The following is a 15,758-nucleotide window of genomic DNA, read 5'->3' on the forward strand; positions in this document are numbered from 1 at the left end:
TAAGATTTTATGCAAGCAAGAACTAGAAATAAGGACAGAAATGAACATTTAAACACAGATAACAGAATGTTTTTAGTCGTATTAATTGCAATTTTCAATTTTCAAACTTCCAAAGAGAAGAAATTTTGAAAGTAGGGAACTTAAATTAAAGGATTTTTTATTGCATATTATCAAAACCAAGAACTCTTCAATTTTAAAATAATGACAATTGAACGAAATGTAGTGTGCAAGAGTTACAATCGACAACTACTTGATCTTGAAGATATTTAAACTGAAATCCTTATATTTTAATGATTTTAAACATGAGTCAAAGTTATCAATTCTGAGAATTCCAAACTTAAGAAATTTCAAATAAAAGTTGTGAAAATTATAGAATTTTTAATTGTAAAACTAAAAACTTACCTAATTTGTAATTCTAAATTCTCAAAATTAAAAAACCCTTTAATTTAAAAGTCTGACAATTTAAATTTCGAAAAAGTACAAATGAAATCTCTTGAAATTTGAAGATTCATAAATTAAAATTGTTGACTTTTGATGGTTTCGGAAATCAAAAGTCAAGTTTTTAATTCTAACTGTTCTAAAAAGAAGAAAATTTGATATTAAATCATCAAAATTTAAGAGTTTTTAATGGACAGTTTAAAAAATTAAGAATTCATAAATTTGAATAGATTTCTGACTCAATGGTCTACTCTCTAAATATAAATCAGTGAAATTTCACAGATTGTGAGTGAAATTTCACTGATAGAAACAGCCTCTCTACTGGAATTGTTTAAATTCTTATATCGCCTATATTTAAACATTTTTGTATGAAAGCTTTGAAGTTTGAAAGCTTCTATTAAACAGTTGAACTAACGTCACAGTAGCTTCAATCCGCTCTTCATTCACAAGTATTGAAAATTTTTAATAAAACCAATAACACAATCTTTCCAGCAACTTAGGTAAATTATTTTTTAATCTTCACTTAAAGTTTGTACAAGATAAAGGAGAACGATAAGAACGAAGAAAAAGGTTTTGGCGACAATCGTTTCTCTCTTTTTTTTAATGAATTTTCATTCAAAAATTTTCGAATTTTTCCTCCTTTTTAAAACTTTTATGACAGCTTCAATTTGCAGATAAATTTGATTCACTTTCTTAATTAAAAATAAAATTGGAAATTAAATGTATTGAAAATTCGAGTAAAAAGGTTCAGACCCCCCGGCGTGAACGACGACGAGACGTAATTTACCGTGACCGTACCCTTCGCTCGATTCCTGGAAAACGAAGAAAAAAATGACAGAAAAAATTGGTGGCAGTCATGCACTTGTCGTGGCAGCCAACACCTGCTTGAAGTGGCGAGCCCTGTTGTAGAGTATCATCAAAAAATTCCAAAAAACTGTAGATGTGACGACGAGCGAGAGATCAAAAATTAATTACAAATCGACTTCAGAAAAAAAATCGTCATCATGTTTATGTGGAAAACTATAATGGATACAATTTATTCTCCAAAGGAAAAAAGATGCGCCATCTAATTTTCTATAAGAATATATTCTTCAAAAATCGAATTTTCAAATTTCGATTTTTAGTTGCCAAGGGCCAACCTCCTCTCAACTTCACCGAATTATGTTTGATGAGACCAAAGAAATCAGAAGGCAAAAAATCCACCATGAAAAATAAGGATCACCCCAGAGGCTAATAACTTGTTTGAACAGGCTGTATAAGATCTTTACAGGTGTCCTAAATAACAGGATTCTATGAATAATTGAGCCTGTGTAGAGAGAAGTGTTTGAAAAACGTGGCTTGTAAATCTTAAAGGTTCATTTATAGATAGTAAGATGCATAGAGAGATACATTTCCGTTTTAAAAAATAGATATTTTATCTCATCTAGAAATTATCGTGTGACAACGAACCTCACTTTCCTGAGGGAACCTTCCTCTATCTTCTACACTACGAAATTCTTCTGGATACCTTTGTTGCGGCACTAATCGTCGCGATCATAGGGTCACTTATGTATTTTATATGGATGATCTAAAGGTATGTGTTTCTGGTGCATGCAAACTTCAACTTCCTCTAAATATTGTCAAGAATTACATAGAAGAGATTGATATGCACTATAAATCGGACAAGTGCACCAAGATTCATCTAAAGATAGGAAAGACTTTTGGAGTTCCAGATGACCCTAAGCTTGTGGTAATAACCCAGTGGGCAAAGAAATTAGGGATGTTCTAAAGACGTCTTTTGGTCATCCTAGTAATGCTCTTAAAACGTCTAATCTCAGTACGAAAGATGTCCCAGGAACGTCCATGTCTTAAAGACGTCTTTAGGTCATCTTTAGGACATTGGACGTCTTAGGGGCGTTAATTGGTCTGACAGAGGACGTCCTAGGAATGTCCCAAGGACGTTCTTGGGATTTTCATAGTTTTGTGCCCACTGGGAAGTCTTATTAGACATCGTGAAACTTGAGATACCTATACATACCTGGGAGTACCTTAAAGCCGAATACAGGACGTAACATTAGTGAAGGATTCTCTGCGAAGCAGATACAAGGATCTTCTTCAACCGATTGGGTTTTTAAATTCTGCCCTCTCGGTCTTAATTTACTAGTTTGGAGTGGTTTAATGGACGAAGAACGAGCTTAAGACCATTGACATCGCCACTCGTAAGATCATGCATATGCATAAGAGCTTGCATATAAATTCTTTCATTACGCGATTATACAACTCACATTGTCAAGGTGGACTTCTGAATCTCCAATGTTTTTATAATTGAATTGTTATAAGGTTAATTTATATAACTGCAAATTGCAGAGGTCTCCCCCTAAAAGTGGTAAGAAATCATGAGATGATTGGCAAAGGCTAGGTCCTTTATAGAACCGCGGAGCAGTCGGCCGAGACACTTGGCCTGAATTTTAAAATCAGAGTTGAGGAAAGTGCAGTTCTTTATGTAGATGTTTCACTTCAAAACCCGAAGTAAAGAAATAAGAGGTTGAAAAGTTTCACCAACAGTTACTCGACAAGAAAAAGCAGGGAAACTTTCGCAGAAATGTAGAATCAGTCGTTGTTGAAGGAGCAAACTTTTGGTTTCCTCAGATCATCAGTACTTAATTCAGGTACAGGGGGTTTTATTTTCGCATGTTAGGGCGGTGTCATTTCCACCTTAGTATATCTCAATCGCATTTTATGTCATAAAGTTTCCAGTCATAGTGTTTCATGATTATTTTTGTCGCTCTTACAATGTTGGCCGCGACCCTGCCCTGCCGAATGCTCCAATGGAGATAAGAGTCAATTGATGAAAACGAAAAGTACCAAATTTTCTAGAAATTCGATTTTCGGACATCAGTCTATGTTGTACACTCGAGGCCTGACATCATACGGCAAGACTTCGGGAAATGAACTATATTCGTGATTAATTCTCGACTCCGCCCGACTATAACATTCTTGCCAAGGAGAAGGAAAAGAAGGAGAGGAATCAAGACCTTAAAAAGGATCCTTAACGACTGTATCCAAAACATTAGGTTAAAGTGATTGTAATTGTGATGGGTGAATTATGCCAAGGCTTTTTTGAGATGAATGCAGAACGCTGTTATCCTTGGGTCGCTTGGTGTCCTCAAGACACCGTGGTTTCACTGTGAGCCAGTGTCATTTTAAGATGGCATTTGTAATTAATTTTTTAACCCTTTCATATATTTCAGTATTCATAAAAAAAATCTTTTTTCGTAACATTTGTTGTTGTTGAGCATTCGTTAAGGTACGTTGCACTTGGCTATAATATTGCCAGTCAAGTTGTAAGTGATTTTTAATCGAAAAAAAGTTGAATTCCCGTAATATCTGTGTTTAAAAAATATATTATTGTCTTTCAGTTTTGTTGAATTATCGAGAGAAACATGGAAAAGACCCATTTCCGAGCGAAAGATCTTCTAATCCTATTAAGGAAGAGGCCGATTCAGTTATTGAAGCATACGATCTTGGGGATACCATACAACCTTTGCTAGAGTAAGTTTATGATTTGAGTATAATTTAGCATAAGACAAGAAACATTCACACCAGGGGAATATTACTTTATATTAATTTATTTACTTTATTTTTGTTTAAATATTATTATTTTTATGTTAAACGATTCAAAGCTTTTATTAAGTACATAGTATTATTATTATTATTATTATTATTATTATTATTATTATTATTATTATTATTATTATTATCATCATCATACTTACACCAGTACGGACAGCAAGTCCAGTGCAATGGTCTGTCTATAATTAAATTAAATAAATAAGACAATACACATAATTCCCCCTTAACATATACACATTAAAATCCACAAGGGTAAAAAATAAAATTGGTTTCCAGTGTATTTTTTTCAAGTTAAGATTTACATTTTTGGGGAATTATGTTTAAAACCCACCCGAGAAGCAGCTAGCGCAATGTCTGGGCTAGGTGTTCGCCAGTTACGATGTTTCCAGGCTGCTTTGTTATTCTTTCTCCAGACTTTTTTTCAGTTACCAGCCATGTTTACCGCTCGTGGAACTTCGAACGCTGACTCATGTTCTTGAGTTCATCCGATTTTTCGATAGAACCTCCTCTCATTTGATTAAAAGGCCTTTTTTATCTATCCTGGCGTTAGACGTCTTGTGTCTGTGCATTGCCCAACCGAGAAGATGTATCTATAAATATCGATACATGTCGATACGCGACCGTATCGAAAAGTATCGATACAGTTTTCCCTTAACGATATTTATCGATATTTTCATCGTCTGCTGCGTCATCACCACGAAGTAATAGTGAGGAGAAGGAACTGTGTGCTACGAAAGCATGGTAACTTTTTCGGAATAGATATACTGACTTTTCAGTGAAATATCTGTGAGAGCCACGAAGATACCCGAAGTACTGTCGCCAAGAGCCGAAAAAGTTCTACCGCTTATTTCAGCGCTAAATTTGAATGATAAAATACTGTGAAATTAAGATGTAATCAAATTCATGTAATTTAAAAATTCAGAATCTTACATACAAGTTCCAATGACATTTACAAAATTAACTATTTATAAAAATGTTCTGTAACATTTATTATTAAGTACTTACGCTTTTGTAAAAATAATGTTCATTAACCTCTGACCAATTTAAAAAAGCTGTTTCGAATTGAAAGTTTCAAATTGAACTCATAAAAGTTATAGAATTTTTAATTGCAAAACCTGAAACTCGCATAATTTTAAATGGTAAAATGCCTAAATGAATCTCGTATAACACACATTATCTACAAAATTATTACAACGAATATTATTAATGTTACGAAAATTACACAGTTAAAATCGGCACCACTTAACCTATAAATTACTTTTGTTCAACTTAAAAAAAGCACTTTTGGAAAGTTTACTTGAAAGCTAATTCCGAATTAAATTATGCATTAAATATGTACGGCTTCGAAATATATGTATCTTTTTCAAAATTATCAACAACGAAAAAATAGTACATAACACGGCACGAAAACAACTTTTGCTTTGCCTCACATTTAAATGACAGCCATGACACTCGTCTCTCGGTACTATCGGATCTCGTAGATATTTCACTTACAAGTTGAGAAAGCCCCCCCCCCCCCCCTATCTATTCCGAAAAGTTGCCATGCTTTGCCGCCGCAAATGCATTAACGTGGATTCTCCTTACTATTACTTCGTGGTCATCACCGTTAAGTCTCTTTCTGTAAGTGGCAAGTCAAGCAAGCGATCAGGACAGAGCCTGAAAGGCCAATGAGTGAGGATACATGCGCAACTAATGCGCAGTTGATTCATTTTCAAATTTCAAGGAGAGTCCACATTAGGATTTGAGAAACCGACGTAGCATTGACTTGACGTAGCAGTAGCTTGGACGTGATGCGCTTGCATGTATTTTTAACTGTTTTTTTAAACGATTTTATGATTTATGGGAATAAACAGTTGAAAATACATGCGCGCGTATCACGTCCAAGTGCGTCCAAGCTACTGCTATATCAAGTCTACGTCAAGTCAATGCTACTTCGGTTTCTCAAATCCTATTGTTGACTCTCCATTAATTATTTAGACGTTCAGTATTCACTGTCATCGTTTCGTTTCAGTTCCCTCAGAGCGCGTAAATTCGACAGCAGGTAATACAATCAGAGATACTAGGCAGTCTGATAAGTCCCTGAAAACTGAAACACGGAGACGTTTTTTTGGCCAAAGTCGGTTTTATTTTTCAACATACTCTCCTTTTAGGTCGATACAGCGAATCTAACGATTTTCTAACTTTTTGATACCGTCCGAAAAGTACTCGATCGGAAGGTCTCCAAAAATACGCCTCAGTTTCAGCTATGAGCTCCTCATTTGAGTCAAAACGCTTACTGGTGAGCCATCTCTTCAGGTTAGAGAACAAGTAATAGTCGCTGGGGGCCAGGTCTGGTGAATACGGTGGCTGAGGAACCGATTCGAAGCCGATTTCATGCAATTTTGCTTGTGCAACTAAGCATGAATGAACAGGCGCATTGTCGTGATGATAAAGCGGTTTTTTCTTCTTCAAATGCGGTCGTTTTTCGGCGATTTCGATTTTCAATGGGTCCAATAATGATGAATAGTATGCTCCGGTTATGGTTTTACCTTTTTCAAGATAGTACACGAATATCATGCCATGTGCATCCCAATATACGGAGGCCATAACCTTTCCGACCCATTGTTGCGTTTTTGGACGCTTCGGAGCACTTTGGACCGGTGGAACCCACTGTTTTGGCGGTTGCGTTGACTCAGGAGTGTAGTAGTGGATCCAGGTTTCATCCATGGTTATGAATCGGCGCAAAAACTCGGTCGGCTTACGCGAAAATAATACCAAATTCTACTGGGAAGTTGTACCACGAATTCGTTTTTGGTCCACTGTGAGCAAACGGGGCACCCATCACGCGCAGAGCTTCTTCATGCCCAAAACTGAATGCACGATATTGCCCACACAGTCCAATGATATGCTTACAGCATTAGCTACCTCTCTCAATTTCACTTTGGGATCATTCAACATCATATCATGGATTTTTTCGACATTTTCTGGTGTAGTGACCTCTTTTGGGCGCCCAGATCGTTCAGCATCAACTGTGCTCGTACGGCCACAACGAAACTCGGTAAACCACTTATGAATCGTTCCACTCGAAGGTGCAGAGTCCGGGTAATACTTATTCAGTTTGGCCTTGGTCTCGGATATCGTTTTCTTGCGAAGATAGTAGTGTTTGATCAAAACTCGAAACTCAGATTTTTCCATATTAAAAAAAACTCGGAGGTTAGTCGCTTCTCAGTGCTGTAACTTGTAAATGCATAAACATAAATGGCTGAAGTTTTGTCAGGCGTCATTTGAAGGATCAAGCTCCACGAAAATGGTTCACATTAGTGAATACTAATGCCATCTCTTAGAATATTCAGGTACTTATCAGACTGCCTAGTAAAAGATCGCGTCTGTCTCCAAGTCTGGCTGAGCAGCTCGTGTTTCTTGAGACAGAACTTCGAGTTTCTGAAACTGTCAAGTACATGAACAAAAAATGTTCTTACGGGGTGTTAGATAGCACTCGAATTTGTTTATCTAAAATATTGCAATACTCTAAGATTTACAATAAGAAATATTTGTAATGCCATAGAAAACACTGAAAACTAAATCCTTAATCGTCTTTTAATTATATTTGTAATTTAAATAAATTTATTGTATTTTAAAACTATTTTTTGAATGTATTTCTCATTATTTTAATTCTAATCAAATTTGCCAAATTGCGAATTCGGGTCAGGTGAGGATGGTAAAGGGAGGGGGAAGTTATCGATAAATATCGATAATATCTATATCTTTTCAGAAAATATCGATATATATCGATACATCATTTTACCGATATTTCCAATCACTACTTTCTTCGACCCGTGCTTCTCAATCCTTGGGTGGAGACCTGGCACGTCCTCCGACCATTGCCGTATTTATTTTAGTGTAGTACCCTGTTCTTTCAATATTTTCAGAAAAACGACCGAAATTTTTTTATTGTAAAACCTTGTTGAAATTCTCCGGCTGATTTAAAAAAAAAGATGATCAACTCTATCAAAATCGAAACGAAAACATTATATATCTCAATGAAGAGAAAAAATTGTTTCCTTTTTTATAAAAGGATAAAATTCAAATACGCGTAACTTCATTAGAAGGTTAGAAGCTTCTAGAAAATCATCAAAAAAATTGATTATTATGTCTACTTTTGGTGTATTTTGCAGGTCGATCTTAATAGGTTTTTCGGTTAATAATGTCGATTTTTCACAGAATTTTGCCGTTCGTTTACATAAGAATAAGAATTACCTTAATGATCAAAGTATTGGCCATCTTTTTCTACAACTTTTCCCCATCTTTCTGGCAATGCATGGATTCCTTCCCAAAAGAACTGTTCATTTTTCGAGGCCAACCATTCATCGAGTCAAATTCTCACTTCTTCGAAAGGCTGGAAATTTTTCTCTGAAAGTCCTTGCTGCATCGATCGGAATAAGTGGTAGTCCGATGGGGTCAAGTCTGGTGAACACGGCGGGTGGGGTATGATGTCCCATTTAATGTTTTCCAAATAGTTTTGAACTGGTTTCGCATCATGAGGCCGTGCGTTGTCTTTAAGGCTTTTTTTAATCTAATTAATTGTTGGTACCGTGCGCCAGTAATCATTTCATCAGGTTTCAGCAGTTCGTAATACACAGCTCTCCTATTGTTCCACCAAATAAACAGAAAAGTCTTCTTTCCATTCACATTGCGCACTGGTTGTGACGTTGAAGGCTGTCGTGGGTCTACCCATGATTTTCTTCGCTTTGGGTTGTCAAAATAGACCCACTTTTCATTACCTGTCACAATTCGATGCAAGAAACCTTCTCTTTTCTGCCTGGCTAGCAGAATTTTATAAATGGTTTTTCGTCTTTGAATGTCTGTCTTTTAATTGAAATGGAACCCATTTCCCTATCTTCTGGACCTTTCACATTGCGTGTAGACGTGCAGAAATGGTGGATTAGGCAACATTCAATGCATTTGCCATTTGCTTCAATATTTTCCTTGAGTCTTCATCTAATAAAGCTTGAAAATATTTATCTTCAACCTTTTTGGACTGACCTGGACGCGCCTTGTCTTCTATATGGAAGTCACCAGTTTTAAATCGTTGAAACCCTCGTTCACAAGTTTTTTGGGTTATAACATTTTCTCCGTAAGCTTCAACTAATAATCTATAACCACAAAACGGCTTTTTCACGTACGTAATTCGACATTTTCAAAGCTTTCAAAAAAGATGTTCTTTGCATACGCCATGCGTCTATACCACTAAACGTATTCGTGTACTTTGCAGGTCGATCTTATGAATTAATAACATTATGACACACGTGCAATGTTGTGCACACTCTTACATATGTCCCGTAGTTTAGTATAAAGAAACCACAAACCATTTTGAAAACAACGTTTTTTTAGCTCCGACGAAGCCTAAAATTATTTAAACTGCAAATCTACCGATCAATGCACTTTAAAAATTTTAAGTCATGAATGCAAGAAATACGGTACTGGGCAAAGGACGTGCCAGGTGTCCAGCCAAGGATTTAGAACCACGGATCGAAGAAAGGCACGAACGGTCGGCAGCAAAAAAGGGCCTCCCCCCTGCTTTCTGACACTTCCTTTCCAACAGAAAAAAACGTCTAAAAATATCGCGATTTTTATAAAAAATAATATTATCACATCCTTCCGGCTGAATGAAAATAAGTACAGAGCCTGTCCATTTTAATTTCCTGTTTTAATTTTTTGGTGTATTTTGAAGGTCGATATTATGAATTAATTACACCATGACACGCGTTAAATGTTGTGCATACTCCTACATATGTCCCATAGTTTAGTATAAAAAAACGACAAACCATTTTGAAAACGGTTTTTTACGTCCAACGAAGCCTAAAAGTAATTTAACTGTAAGTCTACCGACCAATGCACTTTAAAAAATTTTAAGTCATGAATGAAAGAAATACGGCACTGGGCGAAGGACGTGCCAGGTGTCCAGCCAAGGATTCAGAAACACGGGTCGAAGAAAGGCACGAGCGGTCGGCAGCAAAAAAGGGCCTCCCCCCCTGCTTTCTGGCACTTCCTTTCCAACAGAAAAAAACGTCTAAAAATATCGCGATTTTTATAAAAAATAATATTACCATATCCTTCTGGCTGATTGAAAATAATTACAGAGCCTATCCATTATAGTTTCCTGTTTAAATCGCTTTAATATCTTTATTAGAGCTGAAGATAATATAGTTGTACATTTTCGTACTTTTAAGCAACAATATATATTGTTTCTCAAATTTATCAACTGCAATTTGCTCAAAACAGTTTTCCTCATAATCGTGAATTTTTTCAAATTTTTCCCATTGCCCTTTGTATAATAAAAAAATAATGCTATAAACTTGATTGTTCTTAAATGTACCCGAAAACCCTTATTTTTTAAAAGCATTTTTCAGTGTGCAAAGCACAAATTTTTTTTATATAAACGTCTTTTAATGTCATTTGCGTAGAACACTTTCAGCTTTCATATGAGTATTTTTGTATTGTGCTAGCATTTTTTTACGAGTTTTTAAGCTTCAAAGGCAGATGCCTAACATTTTCTCGCCGTTAGTAGTCAGTTTCTGTACTCTTGCCTCGGCTATATTGTGTCAACCTACTCTAACTGATCAACCTACGTTGCTGATCTCATTTTTAATTCTTGTATCTAAATAGTAATATAATTTAAATCTAAAGAGTAATATCTCGCCCGTCTCAGGGCTGTTTTTTGTAAGACTGTTCCTATTTCGTGTAATACTTGACAAAGAAATTACAATAGCAGTGACGCCCAGTGTGCTTCCCTGGATTGTCCCTCTATGGTCTTGGACTCTTTCCGCAGCAGATGAGGCAGATACCCTGATGTCAGGGTAAAATGCTCTCTTCATAAAAAAATTAATATTTAAAAAATAACTAAAACCTGGGGTTAAGCGATGATTACTCAAAATGACATTCACTAAACTTTGTTACACTATGCGATTGATAGAACGTAGTCATTTCATCAAGTGGCTGGAGTAGTTAGACAGTTAGTGAAACACCAATCTATTACACTAACTGTGTCGAATTAATATCGCAGTTCATGACCTCTGTTCACCGACACTTTATGGCGCGTATACACACTCTTTAGTGCCAGAAACTCCATGAGCTTCAGCATATTTCGCAACAGTCTTTGCACAGTCCTAATCAAAATATTTAATCACATTCCGCAACTATTCACTTTTGTATCAAGCAGTTATTTTAGCCGGAATCTTTCAATTTTGGTTTCAATTAGGTTGGCTGATCAAGTAAAGTTTCAGCAATTTGTTTTGTATGCACTTTACATTTACATGAAAATGTTGAAGCTAATGAGAGTGTATTAGAAATTGTATGCTTTACACCAACATTAGTTTAGGCTATTTAGTAATTGCATTCTTTTATATTAATGTAAAACATTACATTGCAGGGGAAATTTATATGCTCAAGTAAGTCCAGTATGTGCGATCCTCGGTGGTGTCATGGGACAAGAAATAATCAAGGCAGTCTCCCAGAAAGAAGCTCCTCACAACAATCTGTTCATCTTCAATCCTGATACTATGTGTGGAAAGATTCTGAAGCTAGGTCACTAATTGCGCTATATGTATCTAAGGAAGAGTTTCGTTTTCAGAATTACAGTTTGTTTACGACATAAAGTGAAGAAGTACGCCTGTAGTATTAACAGAATGCATTTTTTAAATAAGTTCATTTTTCTGTTAGGATCGCATGCTTCATTTTTGTACGTGCGATTCTTAAAAATAAAGTCATTAGACTATCGATAAAAAGTGTTAAGATCTAATAAATAAATTTCCAGTGAGAACGTAAGAATTTTTCTGATTTTAACCCGTCGTCACACATGTGGGTCGTTTTCGACCCGGTCAAATTTTCCCACTCAAGTATCGCCGAAACCCAAAGATATTGGGGTTTGACCCCCCTCCCTAAGAAAACTTCTTGGTAGTGGGAATTGAAATTAATGTTCCGCGACGATTTGGATGAATCCGCATTTGCAGATGTATATCTACGAATTTAGAAAAAAGGAAAAGGTGTGCTATATGCCGATCAAAGGATGATACAAAATGTCGTATTCTTGCACGATCTCTGAAAAGCCGGTGTGTGAAGAACATCGCAGGAACTTCCGTAAAAATCACTGCGTGAATTATATTTAATCTCATATAATTTTTTAAAACTTTTTAGCCAAGTTTCTTAATAAACTTAGATGATTATATAATAAATATATATTGATTTTTAAAAGAATAATGGGTTTTTCACTTATTTATTATATGCATGAATTACAAAAAAGTGCAATATATTCTCGTGTGCAAAAAAATATACTTTTTGGAACTTGAAGACCGTACAGTTTATTAATATTTATTTATTATAAAGTTATTCATTTTTAACTAAATTTGCATTTTACCTAGTTTTTGTTTATATTTAGATTTTTATTTTGTAAAAAGTTACATATTCAATTCTAAAAATAATTGGTGCATGTAGTAGAAGCTCCGAGGAATACACATACGTTTTTCCAGATTTTTTAAAAGCTCTTAAGATAGAAAAAAGAATAGCCGAACAAAAACCTGTGAGAAGAAGCATTAAGCTGTCAGCAAACAAGTTTTTATCACCAGATAAAGACAGATATTGTCTTTATCTTCTACCTTAACAAAACTTATCAAGATTAGAGGAGAGGGTGCATAAGTAATGAAGCAGAATTAATGATTATTTAATACATTTACTGTAGTATATTGCGAAGAGGCTATTCTTAATAATTAAAGGTTTTCCGAGTGTAAACTCCAGAAGATTTTATATCAATGAAGACTGCAACAAATAATTGAAGATCCTAAAACTAAGTGACAGAATAAGATACACTAATTGACTTACAGAAATGGGAACTGCCTGTTGTCAATGTTCACAATCCATTATTTTTTTGTGGCAATTTCTTTTGAGTTATCACCTCTAAGTTTATACCCAAACATCTTTAGATACCTTACTTTAACATACTTTCTTCTTAAATAATTTGCGAGATGCGTTATGGTTAATACTAATTTTACAAAATTCTAAAAGTTTTGCAACTGTTTTTTAGTCAGAATTTAAAAAAATGTTCTGAAAAATAATTTCACTGGTCTTCACAAGATATATTTTGTTCACTAAAATCGTTAAACCATTTTTGATTTTTTTGTTTCAATTTCATCCTCCATAAATCGCAAGAAAATATTATTTGAAGGTTAATATTTTAGATAACTTTATGTCATAAGGGAATCAACTTATGCAGGGGCGCCAACACCGGGGGGCAGGTCGGGCGGCTGCCCGACCTAACTAAAAATGAAAAAAAAATCAAAAATGCAAGAAAAATAAGGGAAAATAATTAAGTGAAGAAAGTAAAATAAAACAGAACGTGCAGCAATCTATAATTCGCACGATTAAATCTATATTTATCAACAGGTTGGCGTATATTACATATGAGATCACCATTTCTTAAGTATCTTTCAATTTTTAATTGTATAAAAAAGAATGATTCTAATATATCCCTTTGCTGTATGCCAGTATAAATAAAACGGGTACAAAAAATTCCATTAGGAGAAAAAGTAGATTAGAGTTAAAGAACTAATAATTTTCTTTTAAATTAGCAATTATAAGTAATGCAAGAACGTATCCTGATTAATTTTGTCGATTACAACAAATATATCGTAGAAAAAATTGATTAAACAATTTTTGCTAACCAGTTTTTTATAAATCCAATATAAATTTGTCTAAGTTATCATCAGGCCAGCCATGTCCTCGAATCAATACATAATTTTTCAACCTGTAATATTAATTCTAATTATTTTTAGATTTTCTGATCACTTTCGAGTCATTTAAACATTTCTCTTATTTAGATTTCCATATTTTAGAACCTTATATAATTTTTGAATAACTGATAAAAATAAATCATTCAAGTCCGAACAATTTAAATGTTTAATATTTATGCCAAATAGTATATTAGAGTTTTAATTTTAAACTATTTGCAATGTAATTTGATCTCTTATATTTTTTTCTATTCAAATTGCTGATTCCTTATTGTATAGAACAATTATTACCAATGATTCATTTTAAAATTAAGCTAGAAGAAAGTCCTTTAATTTGATATTTGAAATTTTTGCGTGCTATCTGCGTATTTCAAGAATTTATTTGTTACAAAAGTTCCTGAGGAAATAGAGGTTTCAAATAGGATTGGCACCACTGAACTTATGGAATTAATTTTGGTCTGTTACGGGCGCAACTTTGATGTTTTTTAAAGTTAAAAAATCGTTAATACTCGTATGGTACAAAAATACTCGAAACATTAATCCTAAAATCACTTTTTTGAGTGAAATTGAATAAAAAGTTTTTCTCGAAAACTGTTAAACCTAAAATCTGTCAGAAAAATTGTTAAAAAATGACAAAAAAACTGGCTAATTGATTTTCAGGGAAAAAATATTAAAGTAATATTCTCCGCAGGTACTCAGGTAGATATTTTTAAAGATCCAGGAAGCTCGTTTAAATGGTCTGAAGGCTTTAAAATATCCTTTCCGAAATTGAAATAAGAATACGATCATAAATAACAAGCAGAGAGGCTATCTCAATAGAGTAGCCGGCACTCAAGGGTCCTTTGTTAAGCTTTCGTATTAAAATTTAGAAGTAGATTTTTTTTAATTTCATAGTTAACAGCCTAAAACATAATAATCAGGAATCTACGGGTTTCGATGATTTCAGATATCTAACTTTTTTTTTAATGTTTAAAATTGGAATTAATAGAACGTTTCTCGTAAATGGAATGAGTTACGCCAAAAAAGACAACATTTTTGAATTCAACTAGAAAATTGTATATCAGTATATAAGTTATAATTATAAATAAGTATAATGAGAAAATTCATCAATTAAAAAAAAGTGTTAATAATTTGAAGAGAAATTTGGGCGCTGCCATGTTTGTTGCGGGACATCAAAAGTTGGCTGACCTCCCCCCTCATTGCATCACCCCCGCAATGGCATGTCTAGTCCCTTGTTTCCTATGTCCATCAGTATTCTAATCATGGACATACATCAAATGGCGCATCGTAAGATGGCAGCTCTCCCGTAAATAGCACCATCCCATATAGTTTGCCAAGAGCCACTTGGAGCGCTGTACGCAACTCTCAGCACACCTTCGAGGCGCACTGATGGTAAACTTAGCTTGGACAAGAACCATTTAAATTAAAATTAAATTACGAACATTTCATAACAAACGTAAAATATCCACGCTTTGTAAGACATGGTTATTTTAATAGATACCAGAGAGAAAATTAAATGTATAATTTATATTTCTGTTTCATATATTTTGTAATATTTTTAAAGTTATTTGATTATTTCCAAATATATCTTTGTTATTTCTCATCTTTTGATATTCTTTTATAAGTAACGATTTATTTACTTCACCATATTATATTTTTATTCTAACAGATAAAACTTTTAGTGCAATATCTATACATTGTTCTTTAATATTATTAAGTGTTTATTTTGATATTTGTACAGTTTGCAATTTCTAGAGATATTTTAGTCTCTTCGACTAATGAATTTTCCGCATGTATTTTAAAATTTCTTAATTATTACGTTCCGATCACTAACAATGAGTGAATGGAAGAGTAATAATAAGTTCATAAATCTGTAACTGCTCTCTGGGTCAAACCTGTATTTGGTGTTAGGATTTCTCTACTTTGAATCAGAAAACTTTGAACCCTCAG

General features: G+C 34.2%; 1 protein-coding gene across 1 annotated transcript in view; it reads left to right on the plus strand.

Moving 5' to 3' along the window:
- LOC117171226 (SUMO-activating enzyme subunit 1) overlaps nucleotides 1–11,849 on the plus strand; it is a 48,621-nt gene extending 36,772 nt beyond the window's left edge. Inside the window, exons 5-6 of the mRNA XM_033358329.1 lie at nucleotides 3,837–3,969; nucleotides 11,459–11,849. Of these exons, the coding sequence (XP_033214220.1) occupies nucleotides 3,837–3,969; nucleotides 11,459–11,621 (296 nt within the window). The 3' untranslated portion in view covers nucleotides 11,622–11,849. The remainder of the gene's footprint in view (nucleotides 1–3,836; nucleotides 3,970–11,458) is intronic.
- The last annotated feature ends 3,909 nt before the right edge of the window (nucleotides 11,850–15,758 follow it).

The sequence above is a fragment of the Belonocnema kinseyi genome, chromosome 4 (assembly GCF_010883055.1).
Source record: "Belonocnema kinseyi isolate 2016_QV_RU_SX_M_011 chromosome 4, B_treatae_v1, whole genome shotgun sequence".
Taxonomy (NCBI): Eukaryota; Metazoa; Arthropoda; class Insecta; order Hymenoptera; family Cynipidae; genus Belonocnema; species Belonocnema kinseyi.